Consider the following 26,353-nt stretch of genomic DNA (forward strand, 5'->3'; position numbering starts at 1 on the left):
AGAGAGATCACAAGTAGGCAGAGAGAGAGAGAGAAGCAGGCTCCGCTGAGCAAAGAGCCTGATGCGGGGCTCGATCCCAGGATCCTGGGATCATGACCTGAGCCGAAGGCAGAGGCTTTAACCCACTGAGCCACCCAAGCACCCCTCATTTTATTACTTAACTTAGATAGGTTACATTGTTTTTTCTTACCCCCTTGTATTCCCTGGAGCACAGTAGGCATTTAATAAAAATTTGGTGAGGGATGCCTGGGTGGCTCAGTTGGTTAAGCAGCTGCCTTCGGCTCAGGTCATGATCCCGGCGTCCTGGGATCGAGTCCCACATCGGGCTCCTTGCTCCACGGGGAGCCTGCTTCTCCCTCTGACTCGGCCTGCCACTCTGTCTGCCTGTGCTCGCTCTCGCTCTCTGACTAAATAAATTAAAAAAAAAAAAAAATCTTAAAAAAAATTAAAAAAAAATTTGGTGAATAAAAGGAAATTTAATGTTGCCAAATTTCTCAGCAGAATGGGGCAAGATGGACTTTAGAGCCAGAGCGGGACCCCGATGGTCAGTGGTTTCATGTCCTTGGAGGTCAGCCAAAGCGCCGGACCCTGCAGGAGGCAAATAAACGGGTGGTTTAAATTCCCTCCACTAGCGCAGCGGGCTGAATGTATGCTGAGGGCTAATGAGACGCTGAAAGCGGAAAGAGAGGTTCTGACACGCGGGTGCGAGTGGGAGCGTCTGAGAAGCTAAGGCGATTCTCCACCTGGGAATCCCGGCCTGGGGCTGTGTTTGGTCGACCGGAGTACGGAGCCCAGCCCAGCCGGCGCAACCTGACGCTCTACACCTGCGAGGATGCCGCACCGGAAGTCTCCACTGCTCTTTGCCGGCGTGCCGGCGTGCCGGGGTGGGGCTTTTCCCGCCCACTCTACCGCGTCCGGAAGGAGGGCGCTTGCGTTCCGCTGCGTGCTGCTCAGAAGCCCGGCAGGTTAGGTTCCGCGTCGCTCCAAGCGTCGCGGTCTCTTTGGAAATGTTTGTTCCCGCGGTGTGGGAGGCTGCGTTTGCGCTTCCCGTGGGCTGCTGCCCGGGGAATGCCCTGACGGGTCACCTCCCGGTGGCTCGCCCCTTCGCTCGGTCGCGACCTTCCCGCTGTATGGTTGGCGTCGGGCGCCCTTGGTGGGTTCCGCGCCTTGGGTCGCTGCGAGGTGCTTCCTCCCTCCGTCCCGGGGGTTGTGGGGCGGTGGGCAGCAGCTAGCCGTGACCTTGCCCTGCCGTCCGCGTCCAGCGTTTGTAGGAGCGCGTTTGTGAGGAGCTGGGGTCCCCTCTGAGGGGGGAACTGGGCGCCTTGCGGGCGGTGCTGAGCTACCCCAGCGTGAGGGAGACCCTGTCAGGACGACTGGGAGAGGGTTTCCTGATAACGGTCGTCGTGATTTTTGTCGCCGTCGCCCCTGCACTCGCTGCAGGGCTCTGGCAGTAGAAATCATTTTTCGTGTTAGGGACAGGGCATCTGTGCGTGTGTGCGTGTCAGTCGGTGCGATGTGTATAATAGTGAAAATCCACAAAAATTCTTGTATTTTAATACTTGGTTCTTCTTGAATCCCCCTCTTATCTGTGGGGTATTGCTATACGTTTAAGGCATTTTATTGCTCGTTTCGCCTTTGTACAGAAGTGACGAGTCCGCTTGAATTTTGCACGTACGAAACGCAGATCTGATTATGTTATTCCCATGCTCAGAAGCTTCCTGACCTTCGGCGATGATACACATTCTTCTGCCAGGCTTCCGGCCCTTTCAGGGTCTTGCTAATGCTGAGTTTCTCAGTCAGCTCTGCTTAGGTATATACCTAAGAGTAGAATTGCTGGGTCATAGGGTAACTGTATGTTTCCCATTTTGAGGAACTGCCAGATGGTTTCCCAAGGCAGCTGGACCATGTTATATTCCCATCAGCAGGACATGAAGGTTCTGATTTCATATCGTTGCTAATACTTTTCATTGCCTTTTTTTTTTTTTTTTTAAAGATTTCTTTGACAGATCATAAGTAGGCAGAGAGAGAGAGAGAAAGAGAGAGGAGGAAGGAGGCTCCTCACTGAGCAGAGAGCCCGTTGGGGGGCGCGATCCCAGGACCCTGAGATCATGACCTGGGCTGAAGGTGGAGGCTTAACCCACTGAGCCACCCAGGCGCCCCTCATTGACTGTTTTTTGTTTTGTTTTGTTTTTAATTCTAGCCATCCTATGTGACATGACCTTGGGTGTTGTACACAACTAATAAATTATTGAACACTACATCTGAAACTAAATATGTACTATATATTGGCTAATTGAGTTTAAATAAAAAAAAAATTCCAGTGGTTAAGAAAAAAATTCTAGCCCTCCTAGTGGGTGTGAATGGTGTCTCCTTTTGATTTGCATTTTCTTGATGGGTAATGATGTTGAGCAAGGTCTTCTCATGTGCTCAGCTATTTGTATATATTTGGAGAAATGTCTATTCATATCCTTTGCCCATTTTTAAAATTAGATTATTTGTTTTTTCATCACGGAATTGGTAGAGTTCCTTTTTTTTAAGATTAAAAAAATTTTTTTAGAGAAGATTTTTTTTTAAGGATTTATTTGTTTGAGAGGTAGAGTACAAGCAGAAGAGACAGAGGGAGAGGAGAGAGAATTTTTTTTTTTAAACGATTTTATTTATTTATATGAGAGACGGTGAGAGAGAGCATGAGAGGGGAGAAAGTCAGAGGGAGCAGCAGACTCCGGGGGACCTGGGAGACTAATGCGGAACTTGATCCTGGGACTCGGGGATCATGACCTGAGCGGAAGGCAGTGGCTTAATCAACGGAGCCACCCAGGCGCCCTAAGGTTTTATTTTTAAGTAATCTCTACAACTAATGCTGAGGCTCGAACTCCTAACCCTAAAATGAAGAGTCGCATGCTTCAACGACTGAGCCAGCCAGGTGCGCCTGTAAGAGTTCTTTATATATTCCAGGTCAAGTCCTATAACAGCTTTGTAGGTCATGACGTATTTTTTTTTTTTTAAGATTTTATTTATTTGTTCGACAGAGAGATCACAAGTAGGCAGAGAGGAAGGGAAGCAGGCTCCCCGCTAAGCAGAAAGCCCGATGTGAGGCTCAATCCCAGGACCCTGAGATCATGACCTGAGCCGAAGGCAGAGGCTTTAACCCACTGAGCCACCCAGGTGCCCCGATGTAATTTTTTTAAATGAAAAGTTCATGAAGTTAATTTTCACTCTTCCTGAAGACCATGTTACAGGTATGTGGGAGGTAATTAAAGAGTCATTTGAACAACAACTTTAATGTGTAGAACACCAGACCCAGGAAAACATGATGCGGAGAACCTGTGAGCAGCATCTTAAGAGTTGAAAACTGAAGCAGGGGGAAACAGTTTACATAATTTGCCCATTCCTTATTGAGTTTTGTCTTTTCCTTATTGATTGATAGGAATTCTTTCTGTAGAGAATTGACTGTTCTTACTGACGTTTAGATATGTGGCAGGTGTTTTTGGTCTGTTTGCCTGTTAATTCTGTTTTATACCTTCTTATTCTTAATAAATGATTTTTTTTTTAAAGATTTTTTATTTATTTATTTGACAGAGAGAAATCACAAGTAGTCGGAGAGGCAGGCAGAGAGAGAGAGAGAGAGGAGGAAGCAGGCTCCCTGCTGAGCAGAGAGCCCCATGCGGGACTCGATCCCAGGACCCTGAGATCATGACCTGAGCCGAAGGCAGCGGCTTAACCCACTGAGCCACCCAGGCGCCCCAATAAATGATTTTTTAAAAGGATTTTATTTATTTGACAGACAGAGATCACAATACTAATACAAATACTATACTAATGTTTTGCATTTTTGTGTTGTCAGGATTGTCAGTCTTTTCCTTTAAAAGGCCTCTAGGTGGCAGTTTGGGATACTCTTTTAAATTATGGGGATTTTATAAACTGACACTGGTTAATTTGATGTCTGAGCCCCTGGTACTGTATTTAATGTTATAACTTTCATTCTTTTAGACACTGGTGCCTCTCTATCTCTCTGCCATGAAAAATACACTATAATCTGTTTTAGTTTTATTCGTTCATTTAATTTTGTATTTCAAACATACTCCTAGAAGCTATTCCCATATTCTCTTATTCATGTTAAAATACTGCATTAGATTTGTGAGAACCATATTGGACACTTGGTCATCAAATAGTAGGTACTTCATCTTAGTAGAAGTATTTTTAAAGATTTTGTGTATGCAGAGCTTGAATGTAACTATGCTGATTCTATATTGATTGGGGCATGCTGGTGATTGTAGTTTTATAAAATCCTATTAAATTGTTTTCATATTTTTCTCACTTCATTGGATTAAAGGTAGTGGTAAAAAAGTATTTTTAGGATCTCTGAACATTTTGAGAAACTGTTATATAGCTTTACTCAAAGTTCCATAGAAAAAGTTGTATCTCAATTTTACATACACTGTCCATGGCATAATTATTAACCTTTGGCCTGATTTGTTAGGAGGACTCTTTTATTTTTTGACTCCGTGTTTGCCTCAGGTTTTTTTTTTTTAATTTATTTTTTATTAACTTATAATGTATTACTAGCCCCAGGGGTATAGGTCTGTGAATTGCCAGGTTTATACACTTCATAGCACTCACCATAGCACATACCCTCCCCAATGTCCATAACCCTCTCTCTCCCTCCCTCCCCCCAGCAACCCTCCCTTTGTTTTGTGAGATTAAGGGTCTCTTATGGTTTGTCTCCCTTCTGATCCCATCTTGTTTCCTTTATTCTTTTCCTACCCCTCAAGCCCCCCACGTTGCATCTCCACTTCCCTCATATCAGGGAGATCATATGATAGTTGTCTTTCTCCGACTGACTTATTGCACTAAGCATAATACCCTCTAGTTCCATCCACCTTGTCGCAAATGGCAAGATTTCATTTCTTTTGATGGCTGCATAGTATTCCATTGTGTATATATACCACATCTTCTTGATCCATTCATCTGTTGATGGACATCTAGGTTCTTTCCATAGTTTGGCTATTGTGGACATTGCTGCTATAAACATTCGGGTGCATGTGCCCCTTTGGATCACTACGTTTGTATCTTTAGGGTAAATACCCAGTACTGCAATTGCTGGGTCATAGGGTAGCTCTATTTTCAACTTTTTGAGGAACCTCCACACTGTTTCCCAGAGTGGCTGCACAAGCTTGCATTCCCACCAGCAGTGTAGGAGGGTTCCCCTTTCTCCACATCCTCGCCAGCATCTGTCATTTCCTGACTTGTAAATTTTAGCCATTCTGACTGGTGTGAGGTGGTATCTCATTTTGGTTTTGATTTGTATTTCCCTGCCTCAGGTTTTTTTTTTTTTTTAATGGTGGTAATATATACGTATCATGAAATCTAGCATTCTAAACATTTTTACATGTACAATTCAGTGACCTTAGGTACATTTATGTTATTGTGCGACCATCACCACCATCCTCTCCAGAACTTTCATCTTCAAACTGAAATCCTGTTCTCATTAAATAACTCTATATTGCCCCCTCTCTAGTTGTTGGCAATCACTTTTTGGTCTGAGTTTATTCCAAGTACCTCATATAAATGGAATCATACAGTATTTGTCCTTTTATATCTGGGTTATTTCATATAGTGTAATGTCTTTAAGGTTCATCCATGTTGTCGTATATTGCAGAATTTCCTTCCTTTTAATGGCTGAATAATGTTCCACTGTATGTGTATATCACATTTTGTTTGTTTATCTATTAGTTGATAGACATTTCTGTCTTTTGGCTTTTGTGAATAGTGGTGTTATTAGCACAGGTACATAGATATCTGTGGAATTACTGGATCATAGAATGATTCTCTAGTTTTTTTGAGCAACTGCACATTTCAGTGGTTTTTGTCATTCACAGAAAATACAAAATTTAAAGAATGGTATAATTTAGGCATATGTGATCATGTTAATTTTCTATAAATATAAATTCAAAGAGCCATCTCTTAATCGAAGGGATAGAAGTTTTTGTCTTATGACATGGGACCTGTGAGCTTATTAAAATTATTAGAATTCAGACTAAATGAAAGGTTTACTTCAGTTTCTCAAATTCAAAACTTCTTTATAGTTCATGCTCTTTTTTTTTTTCTTTACTCTATGTTTTTAATGTTTGGGAGCATAATGTTATCCATCATGTCAGACTCTAAAATGGAGGTGATTTTGTGTACTTGTATAGTTCCAAAGATCTGGATTATTCTGTTATTACTCTGTTGCTCTAGGTGCATACTTCGGTAATTACTCTGGTATGCTGTGAATACTGCTGCTTTTGATATGTCCAAGAGTATCTATGATATTTATTAGCATAGTAGGGGAAGTTACTGTTTACTGTGGGGTATGGGCTGTAACAATGATGAGAGAATATTAAGGAGTTTGTGAAAGACATTGCAATTGAGGAGATATTAGGGAGGGTCTAGCAGGCAGCAGGTAATTTTAGTTCTCTAGGGTTTGGTTGAACTATACTGTTGTCTTTTTTTCTACATTTCCCCATTGGTCCCAGGGAGGCCAGTTATTCAGAGGGATCTCAATACCCACAAAATGTACAGTTTCAGCATTAGGGGAATACTTGAAAAAATAATGGTACATTGATACATATAATTTATTTCATTCTTTTCCATGTGACTGTCCAATTTTCCCAGCACCACTTTCCTCTCTGTTGAAGAGACTTCTTTCTGCATGGTGTGTTCTTGCCTCCTTTGTCATACACTAATTTACCATGTAAGTATGGCTTCATTTCTGCACTCATTTCTGTTCCAGTGACCCGTGTCTCTGTTTTTGTGCAAGTACCATACTGTTTTGATTACTCTAGCTGTGTAATATAGTTTGAAATCTGAGATTGTGATACCTCCTGCTTTATTCTTAATAAATGATTTTTAAAAAGATTTTATTTATTTATTTGATAGAGATCACAAATAGGCAGAGAGGCAGGCAGAGGGTGGGGGGAGCAGATTTCCACTGAGCAGAGAGCCTAATGAGGGGCTCAATCCCAGGACCCTGAGACCTTGACCTGAGCCAAAGGCAGAGGGTTAACTCACTGGAGCCACACAGGTGCCTCTCCAGCTTTATTCTTTATCCAGATTTCTGTGGATATTCACGGTCTTTTGTGGTTCCATACAACTTTTGGGATTATTTGTTCTGGTTCTGTGAAAAATATAATTGGTATTTTGATGACATTGCGTTGAATCTGTGGATTGCTTTAGGTAGTATGGACATTTTAACAATATTAATTTTTCCAGTCCATGAGCATGGAATATCTTTTCATTTATTTGTGTCATACTCAGTTTCATTCACCTGTTTCTTATAGTATATTTCTGTATAGAATACAGGTCTTTCACTCCTTTGGACAAATTTATTCCTTGACCTTGGTATTTTATCTTTATGATGAATTGTAAGTGGGATTTTTTTCTTAATTTCTCTTTGTGCTTGTTTATTAGTGCACAGAAATGCAATACATTTTTGTATATTTTGTGTTCTGAAATTTTACTGAATTACTTTATTCTAATAGTTTTTTTTTTTTTTTTGCATAGTCGTTAGGGTTTTCTATATGTAATATCATGTCCATTGCAAATAGTGACAGTTTTACTTCTTTACCAATTTGGATACCTTTTATGGATTTTTCTTGTCTAATTGCTGTGGCTAGGACTTCTAATACTATGTTATATAAAAATGGCATCCATTGGAGTAGGCATCCATGGGGTAGGTATCCTTGTCTTGTTCTCAATCTTAGAGAAAGAACTTTCAGCTTTCACCATGGAGTATGGTGTTAGCGGTGTGTGTTTTGTAGAAATGGACTTTATTATGTTAAGGCATGTTCCCTTTTGTACCCATTTTGTTAGGTTTTTATCATGAATGGATGTCACATTCTTTTTCTTTCTTTCTTCCTTTCTTTTTTTTTTTTTTTTTTTTGCTTCTATTGAGGTGACTGTATGATTTTTGCCTCTTATTTTCTTAATGTGATTTATCATTTTTGATTTATTTGTGAATATTGGACCATCCTTAAATCCCTGGCATAAATCCCATTTGATCATGGTGAATAATCCTTTTAATGTGTTGTTGAATTCAGTATACTAATACTTTGTTGAGGATGTTTTTGTCATGTTCATTAAGGATATTATTTGTAATTTCTTTCTTTCTTTTTTTTTTCTTTTTGTACTGCCTTTGGTTTTGGTATAAGGGTAATGCTGGCCTTAAAAAATGAATTTGGAACCATTTCTTTGAATTTTTGGAATAATTTGATCTTTAAATGTTTAGTGGAATTCACAGGGAAGCCATCTTGTCCGGGACACTTGTTGGGAGTTTTTGAGTCCTGATTCAATTTCATTACTAGTAATCAGTCTGTTTAGATTTTCTATTTCTTCCTGATTCCATTTTGGAAAAACGCATGTTTTTCTAGGTTGTCTAGTTTTTTTGGCACATTATTATTTATAGTAATTTCATAATCCTTTGTGTTTCTGTGGTGTGGTTTATAACTTTTTTTATTTCTGATTTTATTTTAGTTCTTTTTTCTTGATGGGTCTGGCTAAAGGTGTATCAATCTCATTAATATTTTTTAAACTCTTTTCTTCATTTATTTCAACCTGATCTTTATTATTTCCTTCTTTTTATTAATTTTGGGCTTTTTTTTTCTGTTCTTTATGTGTACAGTTGAAATTTTTTTTGTTTCTTGAGATGGGCCAGACCTATGTTGCTATAAACTTCCCTCTTGATACTGCTTTTGCTGCATTCTTGAGATTTTGAACCATTGTGTTTCCATTTTCATTTGCCTCAGGACCTATTGGTGGTTTCATGCCATGTTTAGCCTTCATGTGTTTGTATTTTTTCCAGTTTTCTTCTTATAACTGGTTTCTATTTTCATACAGTTGTGGTCAAGAAAGATACTGAGTTATCTCAGTCTTCTTAAATATTGAGGTTTGTTTTGTGGTATAACGCGTGATCTATCCTGGAAAATGTGGTTCTTGTTTTTTATCCATTCAGTCACCCTTTGTGTTTTAATGGAAAATTTAGACCATTTACATTTAAAGTGATGATTGATAGGTATGTACTTCTTGCTATTTTAATTGTTTTCTGGCTGTTTTGTAGTTCTTCTGCTCCTTTCTTCTCTGCTCTCTTTTATGATTTGGTAAGTTTTGTTAGTGGTATGCTTTGATGCTTATCTTCTTCTTTTTTTTTTTTTTTTAAAGATTTTATTTATTTGACAGAGAGAGACCACAAGTAGGCAGAGAGGCAGGCAGAGAGAGAGAGGAGGAAGCAGGCTCCCTGCTGAGCAGAGAGCCCGATGCGGGACTCGATCCCAGGACTCTGAGATCATGACCTGAGCCGAAGGCAGCGGCGTAACCCACTGAACCACCCAGGCGCCCCTTTGATGCTTATCTTCTGTGTGTCTACTATTTTTGCTTGGTAGTTACCATGAAGCTTACATGAAAAAATTTGTATTTATGACCATCTATTTTAAGTTGATTAAAAAGTTTAAATGCATTCTACAGCTCCACATTTTTTACTCTTTCTGCTGTGATTTATTTTTTTGATTATAGATTTTACATCTGTTAATCTTGTGTACTCCTTAACTATTTAATTACGGCTATTTTTACTATTTTTCCTTTTAGCTTTCATACTAGCTTTATAAATAATCTTCTACCTTTACTACATATTACTTTTCTCAGTGAGATTAATCCTTTCATGTATTTTCCTTTTAAATTAATGCTCTTTGTTTTCAACAAATCTTTTTAATGTTTGTTGTAAAGCCAGCTTAGTGGCAGTAGATTATTTTAGCTTTTGCTTGCCTGGAAGACTTTTTATCTTTCCTTCAATTCTGAATGATGACTTTGCTGGGTAGAGTATTCTTGATTGGAAGTGTTTTTCTTTTAGCACTTTGAACATATTGTGTCATTTTTTGCTGGCCTACAAAGTTCCTGCTGCAAAATCTGCTGATAACCTTATGCGGGGGGTGTTCCTTGTATAATGAATTGTTTTTCTTCCTTTTATATTCTCTTCTTGTTAACTTTTGACATTTAATTATATCTTGATGTGTATCTCTTTGGGTTTATTTTATTTGAAACTCTCTCTGCTTCATGGATCTGAATGTTTCTTTTCTCCGCTTATATAGGTTTTCCCTTATTTCTTCAAGTAAGTTTTCTGCCCCTTTCACTTTGTTTTCTCTCTGGGATTCTTACAATGCAAATGCTAGTCTACTTGATGTTGTCTGATAAATCCCTTAATCCCTTTTTTTCATTTATTTTTTTCTTTTTGCTTCTTTTAGTGTGTGAGTTCCTCTGCCCTGTCTGCAAGTTGACTGGTCCTCTCTCCTGCTTCATTTAGTTTGCTGTTAAACTCCTGTAGGTTATGTTTCAGTTTAATTATTGTATTTTTTAAGTCTTTGATTTCTTTTTGGGATTTTCCTATATTTTCTACCTCTGAGTTGAAATCTCACTGTGTTTGTCCATTTTTCTGAATTTGGTTAGCATCTTTATGACATTTATGAGCCTTACTTTGAACCCTTTATCAGGTGAATTACTTATCTGTTTTATTAAGTTTTGTTTTCTGCAGTCATGTTCTTTCATTTGGAGCATATTCCTCTGTTTCTTCCTTCTGCTTGCTTAACTCTCTGATTAGTTTCTATACATTAGGTGAACCACCTACTTTTCTCAGTTTTGAAGTGTCAGCCTTGTGTATGAGATGAACCTTGTTGTTCAGCCTTTACCCTAGGTCATAGTTGTCTCAAACCATTGTGATTGCCCAAGTAGCCCATTTTATTCTTAGTAGCTCCCAATAGTTGAGAGTGTCTAAGACCAGTGTGGGCAAAGAGGAGGACCTCAGTTAGTACCTAGACAGGTGATTGTTTTGCAGCCAGACTTTCAGGCAACAGCTTTAAAAGTATGCAGATATAGATACATAGAGTTGTGGGACCACTAATCTAAGCCCTGCTGGCTACCAGAGCCAGCCAGTCTGGAGGTGTCCCCTTGCATCAGAGGAATGTAAACTTTCTGGGAAATACTAGTGAGCTGTAGCAAGGCATAGGGAGAGTGTAGAAATGGTGTTCTCCAGCTTGTTTCTTAAGAGTACTGGGGCGCCTGGGTGGCTCAGTGGGTTAAAGCCTCTGCCTTCAGCTCAGGTCATGATCCCAGGGTTCTGGGATCGAGCCCCGCATTGAGCTCTCTGCTCAGTGGGGAGCCTGCTTCTTCCTCTCTCTCTCTCTCTGCCTGCCTCTCTGCCTACTTGTGATCTTTGTCTGTCAAATAAATAATATCTTTAAAAAGAAAAAAAAGGAGTAATTGTGTCGCCCTCAGATGTGTGCCAGATCTGAAGCCAAGTAGGCCTTTTGTGAAAAGGCAAGGGACATGTTTCAGTTTACTCTCTAGGTAGTTTCCTGGGGTTGGTGGCCTGCAAAGATATGTTTCCAGTTATTATGGTACTAATAATAATTAGTATGGGACCCAGGAAATGCAAGCTCCCATTGCCACTGGAGCCAGGCAATCAACAGGTATCTCTGGGAGTCAGATACAAAATCAAGGAACAGACTCTTTACTAATAGTTTTTATCAAGTGTGGTGGGCAAGAAAGTGTAAAATCAACATGGTTACTTTTCATATTCTTTCAGAAATTCACAAATTTTCTCACAAACTTTATTAGGAATAAAAACATTTTCTTAGTGATATTTTCCAACAGGTGGCAGTGTGGTACTATAGTAGGGCATAATAATAAAGATTGTGATGCTTTTTTATTTTAAGGTTTTGTTTATTTGAGAAAGACATACAGGGAGAGAGAGCACGAGTGGTGAGTAGAGGGAGAAGCAGACCCTCTGCTGAGTTTATTTTTGCTTTTGTTTCCCTTGCCTCAGGAGACCTATCTAGAAAGAAATTGCTATAACCTGTGTCAAAGAATTTAATACTGTGAACACTACTGTGTTCTCTTCTAGGATTTCTATGGTTTCAGGTCTCACATTTAGGTCATTAATCCACTTTGAATTTACTTTTGTGTAGGGTTTAAGAAAGTGGTCCAGTTTCATTCTTTTGCATGTTGCTGTCCAGTTTTCACAACAAAAGACTCTTTCCCACTGGACATTCTTTTCTGCATTGTTGAAGATTAATTGACATATACTTGTGGGTTATTTCTGGATTTTCTTTTCTGTTGATCTGTGCATATTTTTTTTTTGTGTGTGCCAGTACCATACTGTTTTGATTGCTTACAGCTTTGAAGTATACCTTGAAGTCCAGAGTTGTAATGCTTCCAGTTTTTCTTAAGATTGCTTTGCTTTGGCTGTTTGAGGTCTTTTGTGGTTCCATAAAAATTTTAGGATTGTTTGTTCTAATTCTGTGAAAAATGCTTTTGGTATTTTGATAGGGATTGTGTTAAATATGTAGATTGCTTTGGATATTATAGACATTTTAACAATATTTGTTCTTCCAATCCATGAGCATAGAATGTCTTTCCATTTTTTTTTGTCATCTTGAAATTTTTTCATCAGCGTTTTATAGTTTTCAGACTACAGATCTCTTTATCTCTTTGGCTAGGTTTATTCCTAGGTTATCTTATTATTTTTGATGCAATTGTTAAATGAGATTGTTAGTTTTTCTTCTGCTGTTTCATTATTGGTGTATAGAAAAGCAACGGGTTTCTGTACGTTGATTTTGTATCCTGCAGCTTTACTGAGTTCGTTTATCAGTTCTTGCACTTTTTTGGGTAGTCTTTAGAGTTTTCTCTGTATGGTATCATGTCATCTGCAAAGATTGGAAATTTGATTTCTTATTGATTTGAATTCCTTTTATTTATTGATTAATTTGTGTTTTGATTGCTGTGGCAAGGATTTCCACTACTATGTTAAATAAAAGTGGTGAGAGTGGACATCCTTGTCTTCTTCCTAACCTTAGAGGAAAAGCTCTTAGTTACTCCCCATTAAGGATGATGTTTGCTGTAGGTTTTTCATATGTGGGCTTTATTATGTTGAGGTATGTTCCCTCTAAACCTACTTTGTTGAAGGTTTTTGTCATGAATGGAGGTTGTTTTTTATCAAATTTTTTTCTGCGTCTATTGAAATGATCATGTTTCTTATCCTTTGTCTTATTGATATGATATGTCACATTTATTGATTTGTTTATATTGAATCATTCTTGTAGGGCAGGAATAAATCCCACTTGATCGTGGTGCATAATGATATCTTTATTTTTTAAAAGCTTTTATTTATTTATTTGAGAGAGAGAGTGAGTGAGGGAGAGGGAGCCCAAGGGAGAGGGAGAAGCAGGCTCCCCGCTGAGCAAGGAACCCATTGTGGGGCTTGATCCCAGGACCCTGGGATCACGTCCTAAGCTGAAGGCAGACGCTTAACCAACTGAGCCTCCCAGGTGCCCCCATAATGACATCTTTTAATGTATTTTTTAATTCAGTTTGCTAGTATTTTGTTGAGAATTTTTGCATCTTTGTTCATCAGGGATATTGGCCTCTGTTTCTCCTTTTTAGTGGATTCTTTATCTGGCTTTGGTATCCGGGTAATGCTGGGTTCATAGAATGAATTTGGAAGTAGGAAAACTTTAGAATTAAAATTTAACTCTAAAAAAATTTTTTTTGGATCGGTTTTAGAATTTACCTTACTCTTATAATATCCCTTGCAAAACAGTCTGTGAAAAAAAGTATTCCTCCATACTTTTATATTTATTTTCAAATGTTTAAAATGTTTGCAGAGTTGTGAGTTAAATTTTAAAAAATAATTTAAGCTTTTATTCAGTTTTACAGATTTAAAAGGTATTAAATTAAACATTTCTAAGGTTACTAAAAATGTCTAAATTATGTCTTCACTTAAAACAGTCAATATTTAAATTACAGTCATTTCTATGTTCACAATTTTTTCTTCAAAAGTAGAATAAATTTTAATTAAAAAATATCATTTCAGCGAGTATAGCTCTGTCACAGTTCATGAGATTTATACTTACTAAGTTAACATATAATAAACAGATTCATTTGTATCAAACATAAACCAAAAAACCCTATATAATATGATATAGTTTCAATATTCATGGTGAGTGTAGGACTTGAGACAGTCTTCCTTCCAAAGATCAGTGCATCTGGAATGTTTAACCTAAAATTATCATCCTTGATTATCAAAAACCAAAACAAAAAATGGCATTTTTAAAAGATGAGTTTCAAAGTCAAAATGACTCTTCCCCTTTTTTCAAAAATAAAACAGAATTTTTCCAAAATACCAAGTAGAAAGATTATGTACATAGAAGAAACGTGCTCACATTAATGAAACAAACTTGAAAAAAGCCTTTATCTACAGACCTAAAAATTACAACTATTCTACCTCCTTGTCTTCTTCATTATATGTATTTCCTAACGTATATTTAACAAAAATTATGACGCTTTCAAGATCCAGAACATATAAAGCAAGATCATTTTTATCAGTAACTTAAAGGAGGTGGAAAAAATCCCAAGGTATAACTCAAAGAGAGGCAAAGCAAACTGTAAATTGAAGAGTGATCACGATGTTCTCAACGTAGAAATGTGATTTTTTTGAAAAAAATATTTTATTTATTTGACAGAGAGATCACAAATAGGCAGAGACAGAGGGGAAGCAGGCTCCCTGCTAAGCAGAGAGCCTAATGGGGGACTCCATCCCAGGACCCTGAGATCATGACCTGAACCGAAGGCAGAGGCTTAACTTACTGAGCCACCCAGGTGCCCCGAATTGTGTGACTTTCATTTAAACTTTAAAATAGCAGGCTGCCAGGGTGCCAGCTGGCTCAGTCAGAAGAGCATGCATCTCTTGATCTTGGTGTCATGAGTTGGAGACCCATGAGTTAACTTTTTTTTTATTTTTTAAACATCAGTCTTTTGTTGCAGGAATAACTCCAGTGTTGTGAATGAACCTGTAATATGTGTGTGTGTGTGTGTGTGTGTGTGTGTATACACATAACATTCCTGTGTTGAATCATTCATGTAGGGTAGGAATAAACACTCCTGTGAATGAACCTGTAATATGTATCAGTATATATAAAAATATGTGTATATATGTATATAAAACATCCACAGCTTCTGCTTCTTCAGTTATTTATAGTGTGTTCACTATTCTGGGCACTTTCTACTGATTTTTCTCTAAGTCAGTGTTTGCAAGTTTGACTTGGGGTTCATGTGCTTCAAAATCACTTAAGATACTTGTTAATAATGGAGCTTTCTATGGGATTTTGATGGTAGATTGACCTTTTCATCTTGTTCCTCATTACAATCCCGCTAAAACTGTAGTAAAGCCCCAAAGCACAAGAACATTAGGGAAGGAGGCAGTAATAATACAATTTGGAAAAGTGAAAAGCCCAAGAATAGGTGGAAATTAACATAGACACCAAGGACTCATGAATTCTAAGTTAGCAGAAGGAAAAACTGAAACCTATCATAAATATCCTATAAATCCACAGACACCTCAAGAACTGGTAATGCCAGGTATGTCTGGAAATGGTGATACAAGGGAGGCAAAATAAGGAAGATTGGGTGACTGTTTCTGAGAGGTAATTCTCCCAAGGGGTGATGTTTACCTTGGGACAAATTCTGGAGGTTCAAAGCAGATGACCTCTGGATAAAATAGCATTTCCATATGAGAAGGCATTTCTAATGTTTGTCAGGAAATTTGTATATTTATTCAATCTCAGATCCTGAGGAAGTCTTTAAAAAATCAGGAAAACAGAAAATACTTTAGATTTGCCTGAGAATCAAAGCTCAGCAAGCAGTATTATTGGATACTACTGATTCTAGAAGCTCTGTTAATATCAAGTGGAGAGGAAGAGCAGGATATGTGACAAAATGAGTACAAAGTAAAGGTACGTGTTTCTGTGAATTGAGACTGGAACTTCTAGCAGGAAAGCGTCATGATCTAATCTGTCAGCTTTACTCGTAGTATAAATCTTTTTTTTCATCGTATAAATCCTATAAATATGTTTTCATGCTCTCTTGCTAACAATTACTCCTTCCAAGAAAATAAATATTAAGAAGTTTATATGTATAGTATACTTCATGTAAAGCCTACGAGCAGTGTTCCAAGAATAACAAGTTAGGGAGCGAAAGAAATCTGTAAATTGGCAGTTACAATATGTTTTTCTGGGTAGTACTGTTAACCTTGCTATGAAATCTCCATGTTGTGTATATAAATATTATCTAGTAATGTTTGCTTGTGTTTTCAATTTTAGACCATTCATAGAATATAGATTTTTTTTTTTTTTTGGTAAATACAAAGGAGTTGCAAAGCAAAGGAGATATGAATTTTTTGTGGAATACTCTAATATGAAATGAGAACTTAACCTAAAGTCTGAATTAGTAAAAGCAATATTGATTTCAAAGGCAAAACCAAAATCAGAGTAAGCAGACAAAATAGTTTATCATTTAAAAAAGTGAAGGAGTTTATATTTAGGAACATGTACCCTAACACTCAATTTGATGCTTTTTGATACACTCTGAATTTCACCAATGTCAAAATGAAAAACTTTTGACATCTGGGAAAAAATTTTTTTTGGACAACTGAAATATTTATCATGAAAGACTACTGAACAGGACAGTAATGCATGGTATGTTTTAAAATTGCACTTGAAGAATGTTAACTTCTAAAAATTCATAGTATTTCAATTTTTACAAGGGTTTTTTTTTATTTGGCATTTATTTTATTTCTTTTTTAAGGTCTTTGACTTTTTTCCTCAAGGTTTATTGAAATATAGTTGACAGGTAACATTTTGTAAGTTTAAGATAATGTGATGTGATGTATACAACATATATCTTTAAGGTATATATTAAGTTCATGATATGGAACACATATTTTGAAATGATTACTAAGATAAGATTAATATCTCCATCATCTAATATAATTACCAATTATATATGGGTGTGTGGTAAGAACATTTGAGATCCACTCTCTTAGCAACTTCCAAGTATATAATACAGTATTATTAACTGTAGTCACCGTTCTGTACGTAAGATCTCCAGAATTTATTTATAACTGGAAGTTTGTACCCCTTGACTAACATCTCCCCATTTCACCCACTCCCCAGCCCCTGGCAAACAACATTCTACTCTGTTTCTATGAGTTTGATTCTTTTAGATTCCACATTTAGTGATGCAGTGCAGTGTTTTTCTCTAGCTTGTTTCACTTCATAATACTTTCAAGGTCCATTGAGAATTTGGTACATACATATGATAGGTATGTGACACATCAGAAATATGAATATATATAGCATCACATGTATACACCACACATATGTCACATGTATGTATAATATATATCACATTTTCCTTATCCACCTTATCCGTTCATTCATTTGATAGACACATAAGTTATTTGTATGTCTTGGCTATTGTGAATAATACTTTAATGAACATGGGAGTGTGGGTATCTCTTTGACATGGTTATTTTATTTCCATTGGGTAAGAAGTAAGATTGCTATATTGTATGGTAGTCCTATTTTTAATTTTCTGAGGAACCTCCATATTGTTTCCCATAGTTCTGTACCAGTTTGTATTTCTACTGAAAGTACCTGAAGGTTCCCTTTCTCCACATCCTACCCAACACTTGCCTCTTTTTATTTTTTGATAATAGCTATCCTAACAGATGTGAGCTTATATTTCATTGTGGTTTTGATTTCCATTTCTTTATGATTAGAGATGGTGAGTATCTTTTCATGTACTAATTAGCCATTTGTGTTTTCTTTGGAACAATGTGTATTCGGGTCCTTTGCCCAGCTTTTAATCAGATTACTTGCTTTTTGCTATTGAGTTTTAGGAGTTCCTTATATATTTTGGATATTAATTCTTATCCGATGTATCATTTGCAAATATTTTCTGCCATTCTGTAGATTTCCTTTTGATTCTGTTTCATGTTTCGTTTGCTGTGCAGATGCTTTTTAGTTTGATATAGCCCCATTTAGTGATCTTTTTTTCTTTTGTTGCTTTTGATGTCATATTTTCAATGTTATTGCCAAGATGAATGTTAAGGAGCTTTTTGCCTTATGGTTTCTTCTAGGAGTTAAATGGCTTACAGTCTTACATTTAAGTCTTTACTCCATTTCTGGGTTAATTTTTGTGAGTGATGTAAGGTAATGTTCAGATTTCATTCTTTTGCTCATGAATATGATTTTCCAACAACATTTATTAAAGAGATTGTCTTTTCCTCATTGTTTATTCCTCCCTTGTCAGATGTTAATTGGCCAAAAATGCATGGGTTTATTTCTGGGCTCTCTATTTTGTTCCACTGGTCTGTGCCAGTATTCTGTTGTTTTGATTACTATAACTTTGTAGATAATTAGACATCAGGAAATTTGATGCCTCCAGATTTGGTTTTCCTTCTGAGGATGGTTTGTGATTTTATATGATTTTTAGAATTTTTTGGTTCTGAAGATTTTTTTGGTTCTTTTGTGGTTTAATATGATTTTTATAAGTTTTTCCATTTCTGTACAAAATGCCATTGGAATTTTTATAGGGATTGCATTAAAACTATAGAAGGCATTAGGTAATGTGGTTGTTTTAACAATAATAGATCGTTCAGTTCATGAACTTGGTATATTTCTATTTATTTGTGTCTTCTGTATTCTCCATTAGAGCCTTATAGTTTTTAGAATACATATCTTTTAGCTTCTTGTTTAAATGTAGCTCTGAGTTTTTAATTTCATCCTGTAAAGGAGATTGTTTTCATTAATTCTTTTTTAGATATTTCATTGTGAGTGTGTAGACATGCAATTGACCTCTATATGTTGATTTTGTATTTTGTAACTTTACTGAATTTGTTGATTAGTTTTAACAGTTTTTTGGTATAGTTTTAGGATATATATATAGATATATAGATATATCACATCATCTGCAGAGAGTCAGTTAGCTTCCTCCTTTCTGACTTTAATACCTTTTGTTTCTTTTTCTTGCCTAATTGCTCTGGGTAGGATTTCCAGTATTACATGGAATATAAATGATGAAAGTGAGCTGCTTGTCTTGTTACTGATCTTAGAGGAAAACTTTCAGTATTTCACTGTTAGTATGTTATTAGCTCTTGCATAGTCTTATATAGCCTTTATTATGTTGCGTACATTCCTTCTGTACCTCATTTATTAGATGTTTTTGTCTTGAAAGGATGTGGAATTTTTGTCATATGCTTTTTCTACATTTATTGTGATGATCATATGATTTTAAACTCTCATTCTGTTAAATCACAGTTATTGATTAAGCCATCCGTGCATCTCATAACTCGCACTTGGTCATGGTATATGATCTTTTACTGAGCTATTGAATTTGATTTACTGGTATTGTTTTGAGAGTTTTTGCATCCATATTCATCAGGTATACTGGCCTGTAGTCTTCTTTTCTTAAAGTGTCCTTAGCTGGCTTTGTTGTCAGGATAATGCTAGCCTCCCCAGATGAGCAGGATAATGCTGGTCTCCTAAAATAAAGTGGCCTTTTGTTGTTTAGGGGAATGTGTTATTTAGGGGGTACCTGGGTGGCTCAGTGGGTTAAAACCTCATCCTTCAGCTCAGGTCATGATCTCAAGGTCCTGGGATCGAGCCCAACATCAGGCTTTCTGCTCAGCAGGGAGCCTGCTTTCATCCCCCCATTCCCCGCCTGCCTCTCTGCCTATTTGTGCTCTCTTTGTCAAATAAATAAATAAAATCTTTAAAAAAAAAAAAGAATGTGTTGTTTAATTCCCCCACATTTGTGAGTTTTCCAATTTTTCTCCTGTAATTGATTTCTGGTTTCATGCCATTTTGGTCAGAGAAGATATTTGGTGTGATTTCAGTCTTGTTAAATTTTCTAAGACTTGCTTTTTGACCAATTGTATGATCTGGCTTGGAGTATATTTTGTGCGTATTTGAAAATAATATGTATTCTGATGCCTTTTAATGGAATGTTCTGGCAATAAATGTTAGGTACATTTAGTCTAATGTATAGTTCAAAGCCAAGGTTTCCTAACCGATTTCTCTGAGTAATCTATCCATTTTTGAAAGTGAGGTATTGAAGTTCCCAGCTATTACTGTATTTTTATTCTTCCTTCATATGTGTTAGTATTTGCTTGGTATATGTAGATGCTTCAGTGTTGGGCATATCTATCTATATATAGATAGATAGATAGATACAGATCTATATATAGATAGATACAGATATAGGCATGTTTGTGATTGATGTATTATCTGGTGAATTAATCCCTTTATTATTATAAGCTTTTGTCTCTTGTTTGAACTTTTATTTTTTCTAACATTTTATTTGATACAGATCACAAGTAGGTGGAGAGGCAGGTAGAGAGATGGGGGGAAGCAGGCTCCCTGCTGAGCAGAGAGCCCAATGTGGGACTTGGTCCCAGGACCCTGGGATCATGACCTGAGCCGAAGGCAGAGGCTTAACCCACTGAGCCACCCAGGCGCCCCTCTTGTTTGAACTTTTGAGTGAAAATCCACTTCTCTGAAATAAATATAGCTACTCTTGCTCTCTTGCTTTCTATTTGCAAGGAATATCTTTTTTTATTCCTTAATTTTTTGCCTATGTAAGTACCAAAATCTGAAGTCTGTCTTTTGTATATATCACATATTTGGGTCTTGTTTTATCTGCTCTGCTATGCTATGCTTTTTGGATGGAGAATTTAATCTAAGTACATACCAAGTAATTATTAATAAGTAAGGAATATTAATGTAATCTTGTTTTTTGGCTGTTTTACAGTGTTCTCATTCTTCTCTTGCTATCTTCCTTTGGGAATTGATGATTTTCTGTAGCTTTGATTTCCATTTATATTTTGTCTTTCTACTAAGTTTTTGCTTCTTGGTTACCATGAGATGTACATAAAACATCTTATAGCTATAACAGTCTATTTTGTGCTGATAACTTAATTTCGAATACATACAAAAACTAGCATTTTATCCCTTTGTCTTTTGTTTCTGATGTCATCATTTATAACCAACTTAAAAATTATTATAATTGTAGTTATTTTTAATATTTTTGTCCTTTAGCCTTTTTTTTTTGTTTTTAAAGATTTTATTTATTTATTTGACAGACAGAAATCACAAGTAGGCAGAGAAGCAGGCAGAGAGAGAGAAGGGGAAACAGGCTCCTGCTGAGCAGAGAGCCCTATGTGGGGCTCGATCCCAGGATCCTGAGACCATGACCTGAGCCGAAGGCAGAGACTTAATCCACTGAGCCACCCAGGCGCCCCTGTCCTTTAGCCTTTATTTAACCTTTATTACATCCACATATTACAGCGTTACAATATTCTGAGTTTGAGTTATGTTCACTTTATCAGCAAATGTTTTCATTTTACTAATTAGTATCCTTTCATTTCAATTTGTAGAATTCCTTTCAACATTTTTGTAAGCCGGTTGTGGTGGTGTTGAACTCTCCCAGCTTTTGTTTGTCTGGAAATGTCTTTATTTCCTCCATTTCTGAAGGACAGTTTTGCTGGATAACATATTTTTGATTGTAAGTTTTTTCCTTTTAGCACTTTGAATACATCATACTTGTCTTTCATGGCCTGTAAGATTTCTGCTGAAAAATTTGCTGATAGCCTTTTAAAGTTTCCCTTGTAAGTGAGGATTTTTTTCCCCCTCCTTTTGCTTTTACAGTTCTTTTTCTTCAATTTGAGAGATATTTATTTTAAGGTATCCTGCAGAAGGTCATTTAGGATTGAATTTGGATGTCTAATTTTTTTTCTCAGATTTGGGAAATTCTCAGCTATTATTTCTTTAAGCTTTCTGACCTTTCCCCCACTCTCATCTCCTTTTGGGTCTATAGTACTACCTAGATAATTTCTCTTATTGGTATCCTGTAGTTCACATGGGTGGTCTCACTCTCATTCTTTTTGTTTATTTATTGTACTTCTACTCATAATTTTAAAAGTCCTGCTTACTCTTTCACAGATTCTTTCTTCTGTTTGAGTCATTCTCCTGTTGATGTTCTGTGTTGTACTTTTCATTGCATTTACTGTATTCTTCAGCTCCAGAATTTGGTTCTTTTTTTAATTTGGTTCTTTTTTACCTTTTTATAAAGTTTTCATTTGTTTGTCCATTTCCTCGTTTCATTGTGTTTTCTTGTAGTTCACTGAGCTTCTTTCAAAACAACTATATTCTTATTAGGTAAATTGCTGATCTCAGTTTCTTTGGGTTCAGGTACTGGAGAATTAGTGTATTTCTTTTTGTGTTTTTATGTTTTATGTTGATATTCATATTTCTTCATGTCTTGCTTTGCTTCTCCAGTCTTTATTCACTGGTTTGGGGAGAGAAATATCTGTAAGGGATTTAGTTTTTCTTAGAGTTCTTCTGTGAGTACATTTGCTCCACACTTCTTGTTCCCTTTGTGGCAGAATTCTTTTTTTTTTTTTAAGATTTTATTTATTTATTTGACAGAGATCACAAGTAGGCAGAGGCAGGCAGAGGGAGTGAGAGGAGGAAGCAGGCTCCCTGCTGAGCAGAGAGCCCTGATGCAGGGCTCGATCTCAGGACCCTAGGATCATGACCTGAGCCGAAAGCAAAGGCTTAACCCACTGAGCCACCCAGGCGCCCTGTGGCAGAATTCTTAAGCTTTTATGCCTTCTCTCAATCCTGCAAAGCTGGATTAGAAGATGACAGGTTCCCTTTTACTTTCTCTAGGGTGATGTTGAATGTTTAAATTTGTGATTTCTCCAGGACTGGCTTTCTCGGCATGCTCACCTGCAAAAGCTTGTTTTCACTGCCATAGGGAGCATGCAGGGTGCTTTCCATGGTGGTGTGTTTCTATATGTGAGGTATGTGGAGCACTGCGGATGCCCCTGGATTAGTTGCAGGGATCTATAGGTGAAGCAGTCCCAGAAGCTCGAGAACATGCTTCTTTTTTTTTTTAATTGAAGAACAATTAGTATAAAATATCCTTTTACTTTCACATGTACATAATAGTGATTTGATACTTTCATGTTACAAAATAATCCCCCCTAAAAACCCCAGTTACTGTCTGTCAATGTACAAAGTTATTGCAGTGTCATAGACTGTATCCCTATGCTATACTTTTCATCCTCTTTGCTTATTTTATAACTAGAAGTTTGTACCTTTTTAATCGCCTTCATTTATTTTGTCCTCCCTACTCTGGTTACCAATAGTATGTTTTCTGTTATCTATCAGTCTGTTCATTTGTTGTGGGTTTTATATATGTGTAAACTCATACAGTATTTGTCTTTGGCCTACTTCACTGAGTATCATAGGTCCATCCATGTCGTCGCAAATAGCGAGATTTTGTCCCTTGTGACTGAGTAATATTCCATTGTATGTATATTTTCCAACTTTTAATCCACTTATTAATGGGGATTTAAGTTACTTCCATATCTTGACAATTTCAGAATATGTTTAATGGCCGTAAGGATGTGTATATATGTGTACGTATTTATGTATATGTGTGCATATATAATATACACAATATGTAACATATGGTATACTTATCTATCTATTTTTCTTTGGGTTGTGTTTTCTTTGAACAAATATCCAGAAGTGGAGTTGCTGGATTGTGTGGTAGTTCTGTTTTTAATTTTTTTGAGGAAACTGCATACCGTGATCCATAATGGCTTCATGAATTACATTCCCAACAGTGTATGAGGGTTCTCCTTTATCGTTATTTTCAATGACACTTGTTTTTCTTTTTTTGAAAAGAAAGGGTGAAACCATAGTGACTATTTCATTATGGTTTTGATTTGCATTTGATTGCTAGGTTGATCATCTGTTCATGTGCCTATTAGCTATTTGTGCATTTTCTTTGGAAAAATGTCTATTCAAGTCCCCTGCCCTTTTAAAAATTGGATTATTTGGGGGTTTTTTGGTGTTTAGTTATATAAGATCTTTATATATTTGGATATTAATCCTTCATCAGACATATCATTTGCCAATATTTCCTCCCATTTGATAGATTATCCTTTACTTGTGTTGATTTTTTCCTTTGCTATGCAGAAGCTTTTTATTTTGAGGTAGTCCCATAAGTTTATTTTTACTTTTGTTTTCCTTGTGTCCCTCAGAAGACACACATTGAAAAATTTTGTTACAACTGATATCAGAAATTAATGCCTGTGCTCTTTTCTAGGACTTTTATGTTTTCAGATCTCACATTTATGTCCTTATGAGTCCATTTTGAATTTATTTTTGTGTATGATGTAAGGAAGTGGCCCAATTTCATTCTTTTGCATGTAGCTGTCAAGTTTCCCCAACACAGTTTGCCTTTTCCCCATTGTGTATTCTTGCCTCCTTTGTCAAAAATTAAGTGAAAATGTGATTGTGGGTTTATTTCTGGTTTTCTGTTCTGTTGATCTGTGTGTCTGTTTTTGTGCCAGTACCAGACTCTTTTTTGATTACTATAATTGTGTAATATAACTTGAGGTCTGGAATTGTGATACCTCCATTTTGTTCATTTCACCCCCCCCCCCCCAAGATTGCTTTGGCTATTCAGTCTTTTATGTTTCCATACAGAGTTTAAGATTGTTTTCTTTATGTGAAAATACCATTGGTATTTTGATAGGGATTGCATTGAATCAGTAGATTGCTTTGGGAGTATGGACATTTTAACAATATTCTTCCAGCTCAGAGCATGGAATAACTTTCCATTTATTTGTGTCATCTTCACTTCCTTTCATCAATATCTTACAGTTTTTTGTGTACAGGTTTATCTCCCCTATGGTTAAATGTGCTTCTAATTATTTTATTCTTATTTATAGAATTGTAAATTGGATTGTTTTCTTTTCCTCATAGTTTGATATTTGCATATAGATATGCAATACATTTTTGTGTATTGATTTTGTATCCTGCAGCTTTACTGAATTTGTTTACTTGCTTTAACAATTTTTTTAGTAGAGTTTTTAGGGTTTTCTTCTCTAGTATCATGCCAAGTATCATGCGAAATAGTGACAGTTTTAGTTCTTCCTTTCTCATTTGGATGCCTTTTACTTTTTTCTCTTGCCTAATTGCTCTGGCTAGTACTTCCAATACTATGTTGAATTAAAGTGGCTATGGTAGATATCCTCATCTTGTTCCTGATGTTAGGAGGAAAACTTTCAGTGTTTCACTGAGTATAACGTTAGCTGTGGGCTTGCCATATATGGTGTTTTTTATATTGAGGTACATTTTTCTGTTCCTACTTTGTTGAGAGTTTTTATCATGAATGGATGCTGAATTTTGTTAAATGCCTTTTCTTCATCTATTGCTACATCAACAAAATGAAAGATAAAAATGATATGATGTATCATATTGATTTGTGGATGTTAAACCCCCTTTGCATCCCTGAACTAAATCCCACTTGATCACCGTGTCTGATATTTTTAATGTATTGTTGAATTCAGTTTTTAATATCTTGTTGAATATATATGCATCTGTGTTCATGAAGGATTTGGGCCTCTTTCTTTTCTTGTGGTATCCTTGTCTGCTTTTTACAGCAGGGCAATTTTGGCCTCATAAAATGAGTTTGGAAGTGTGCTCTCCTCTTCTGTTTTTTTAGAAAACTTTAAGAAGGTTTGGGTATTATTTTTTTCTTAAGCATGTTGTAAAATTCACCAATGAAGCCATCAAGTCCTACTCTTCTGTTTGTTGGAAGTTTTAGTTGACTGATTAATCTCCTGACTAGTAATTTTAGTTTTCTGTTTCTTCATCTTTCAGTCTTACTGGATTATATATTTATTGGAATTTATCTATTTTTTCTTGGTTGTCCAGTTCGTTGGTGTGTAACTGTTCATAGAATTCTCTTATGACCTTTTGGTATTTCTGTGGTATTGTGTCATCTTCTCTTTCATTTTTTAATTTTATTTGATTCCTCTCTCTTTTTCCTTGAGTCTGGTTTGATGTTCATCAAATTTGTATATCTTATTAGATAAGCTTTTTATTTATCATTTCTGCTACTTTTTAATACCTAATGCACTTACTTTTGTTATGATTTTTAAAATTTCTTTCTTCCTAACTTTGGGCTTCCTTTTTTTCTTTTTCTAGTGGTTTGAGGTGAATTTTTAGGTTTTTGAGATTTTTCTGATTTCTTGATGCAGACATTTATTGCTATGAATTTCCCATTTAGAACCGTTTTTACTGCATCCCATTAATTTAAGCTGTATTTCCATTTTCATTTTTGTCTCCATACATTTTTTGAATTCTCTCTTGGGTTTTTTTTGACACTTTGATTTTTTTTTTTAAGATTTTATTTATTTACTTGACATAGAGGGAGAGAGAGAGAGAGAGAGAGAGAACACAAGCAGGGAGATTAGCGGAGGGAGAGAAGAAGCAGGGCCCTCGCCAAGCAGGGAGCCCCATATGGGGCTCAGTCCCAGACCCCGGGATCATGACCCAAGCCGAAGGCAGACACTCAAACCAACTGAGCCACCCAGACACCCTGATACGTTGATTATTAAGTAACATCTTGT

General features: G+C 36.5%; 1 protein-coding gene across 4 annotated transcripts in view; it reads left to right on the forward strand.

Moving 5' to 3' along the window:
* Positions 1-817: 817 nt before the first annotated feature.
* Positions 818-26,353, forward strand: part of COA1 (cytochrome c oxidase assembly factor 1) — a 92,233-nt gene continuing 66,697 nt past the window's right edge. The window contains exon 1 of one of the 4 annotated variants that reach the window (XM_082691740.1): positions 818-965. In XM_082691740.1, the coding sequence (XP_082547866.1) occupies positions 833-965 (133 nt within the window). In that variant the 5' untranslated portion in view covers positions 818-832. Of the gene's footprint in view, positions 1,154-6,659; positions 6,734-26,353 lie in introns of those variants that run through there. The other 3 variants (XM_082691741.1, XM_082691743.1, XM_082691742.1) reach the window with 3 other exon arrangements.

This window comes from Mustela nivalis (genome assembly GCF_964662115.1).
Source record: "Mustela nivalis genome assembly, chromosome: 12".
Taxonomy (NCBI): Eukaryota; Metazoa; Chordata; class Mammalia; order Carnivora; family Mustelidae; genus Mustela; species Mustela nivalis.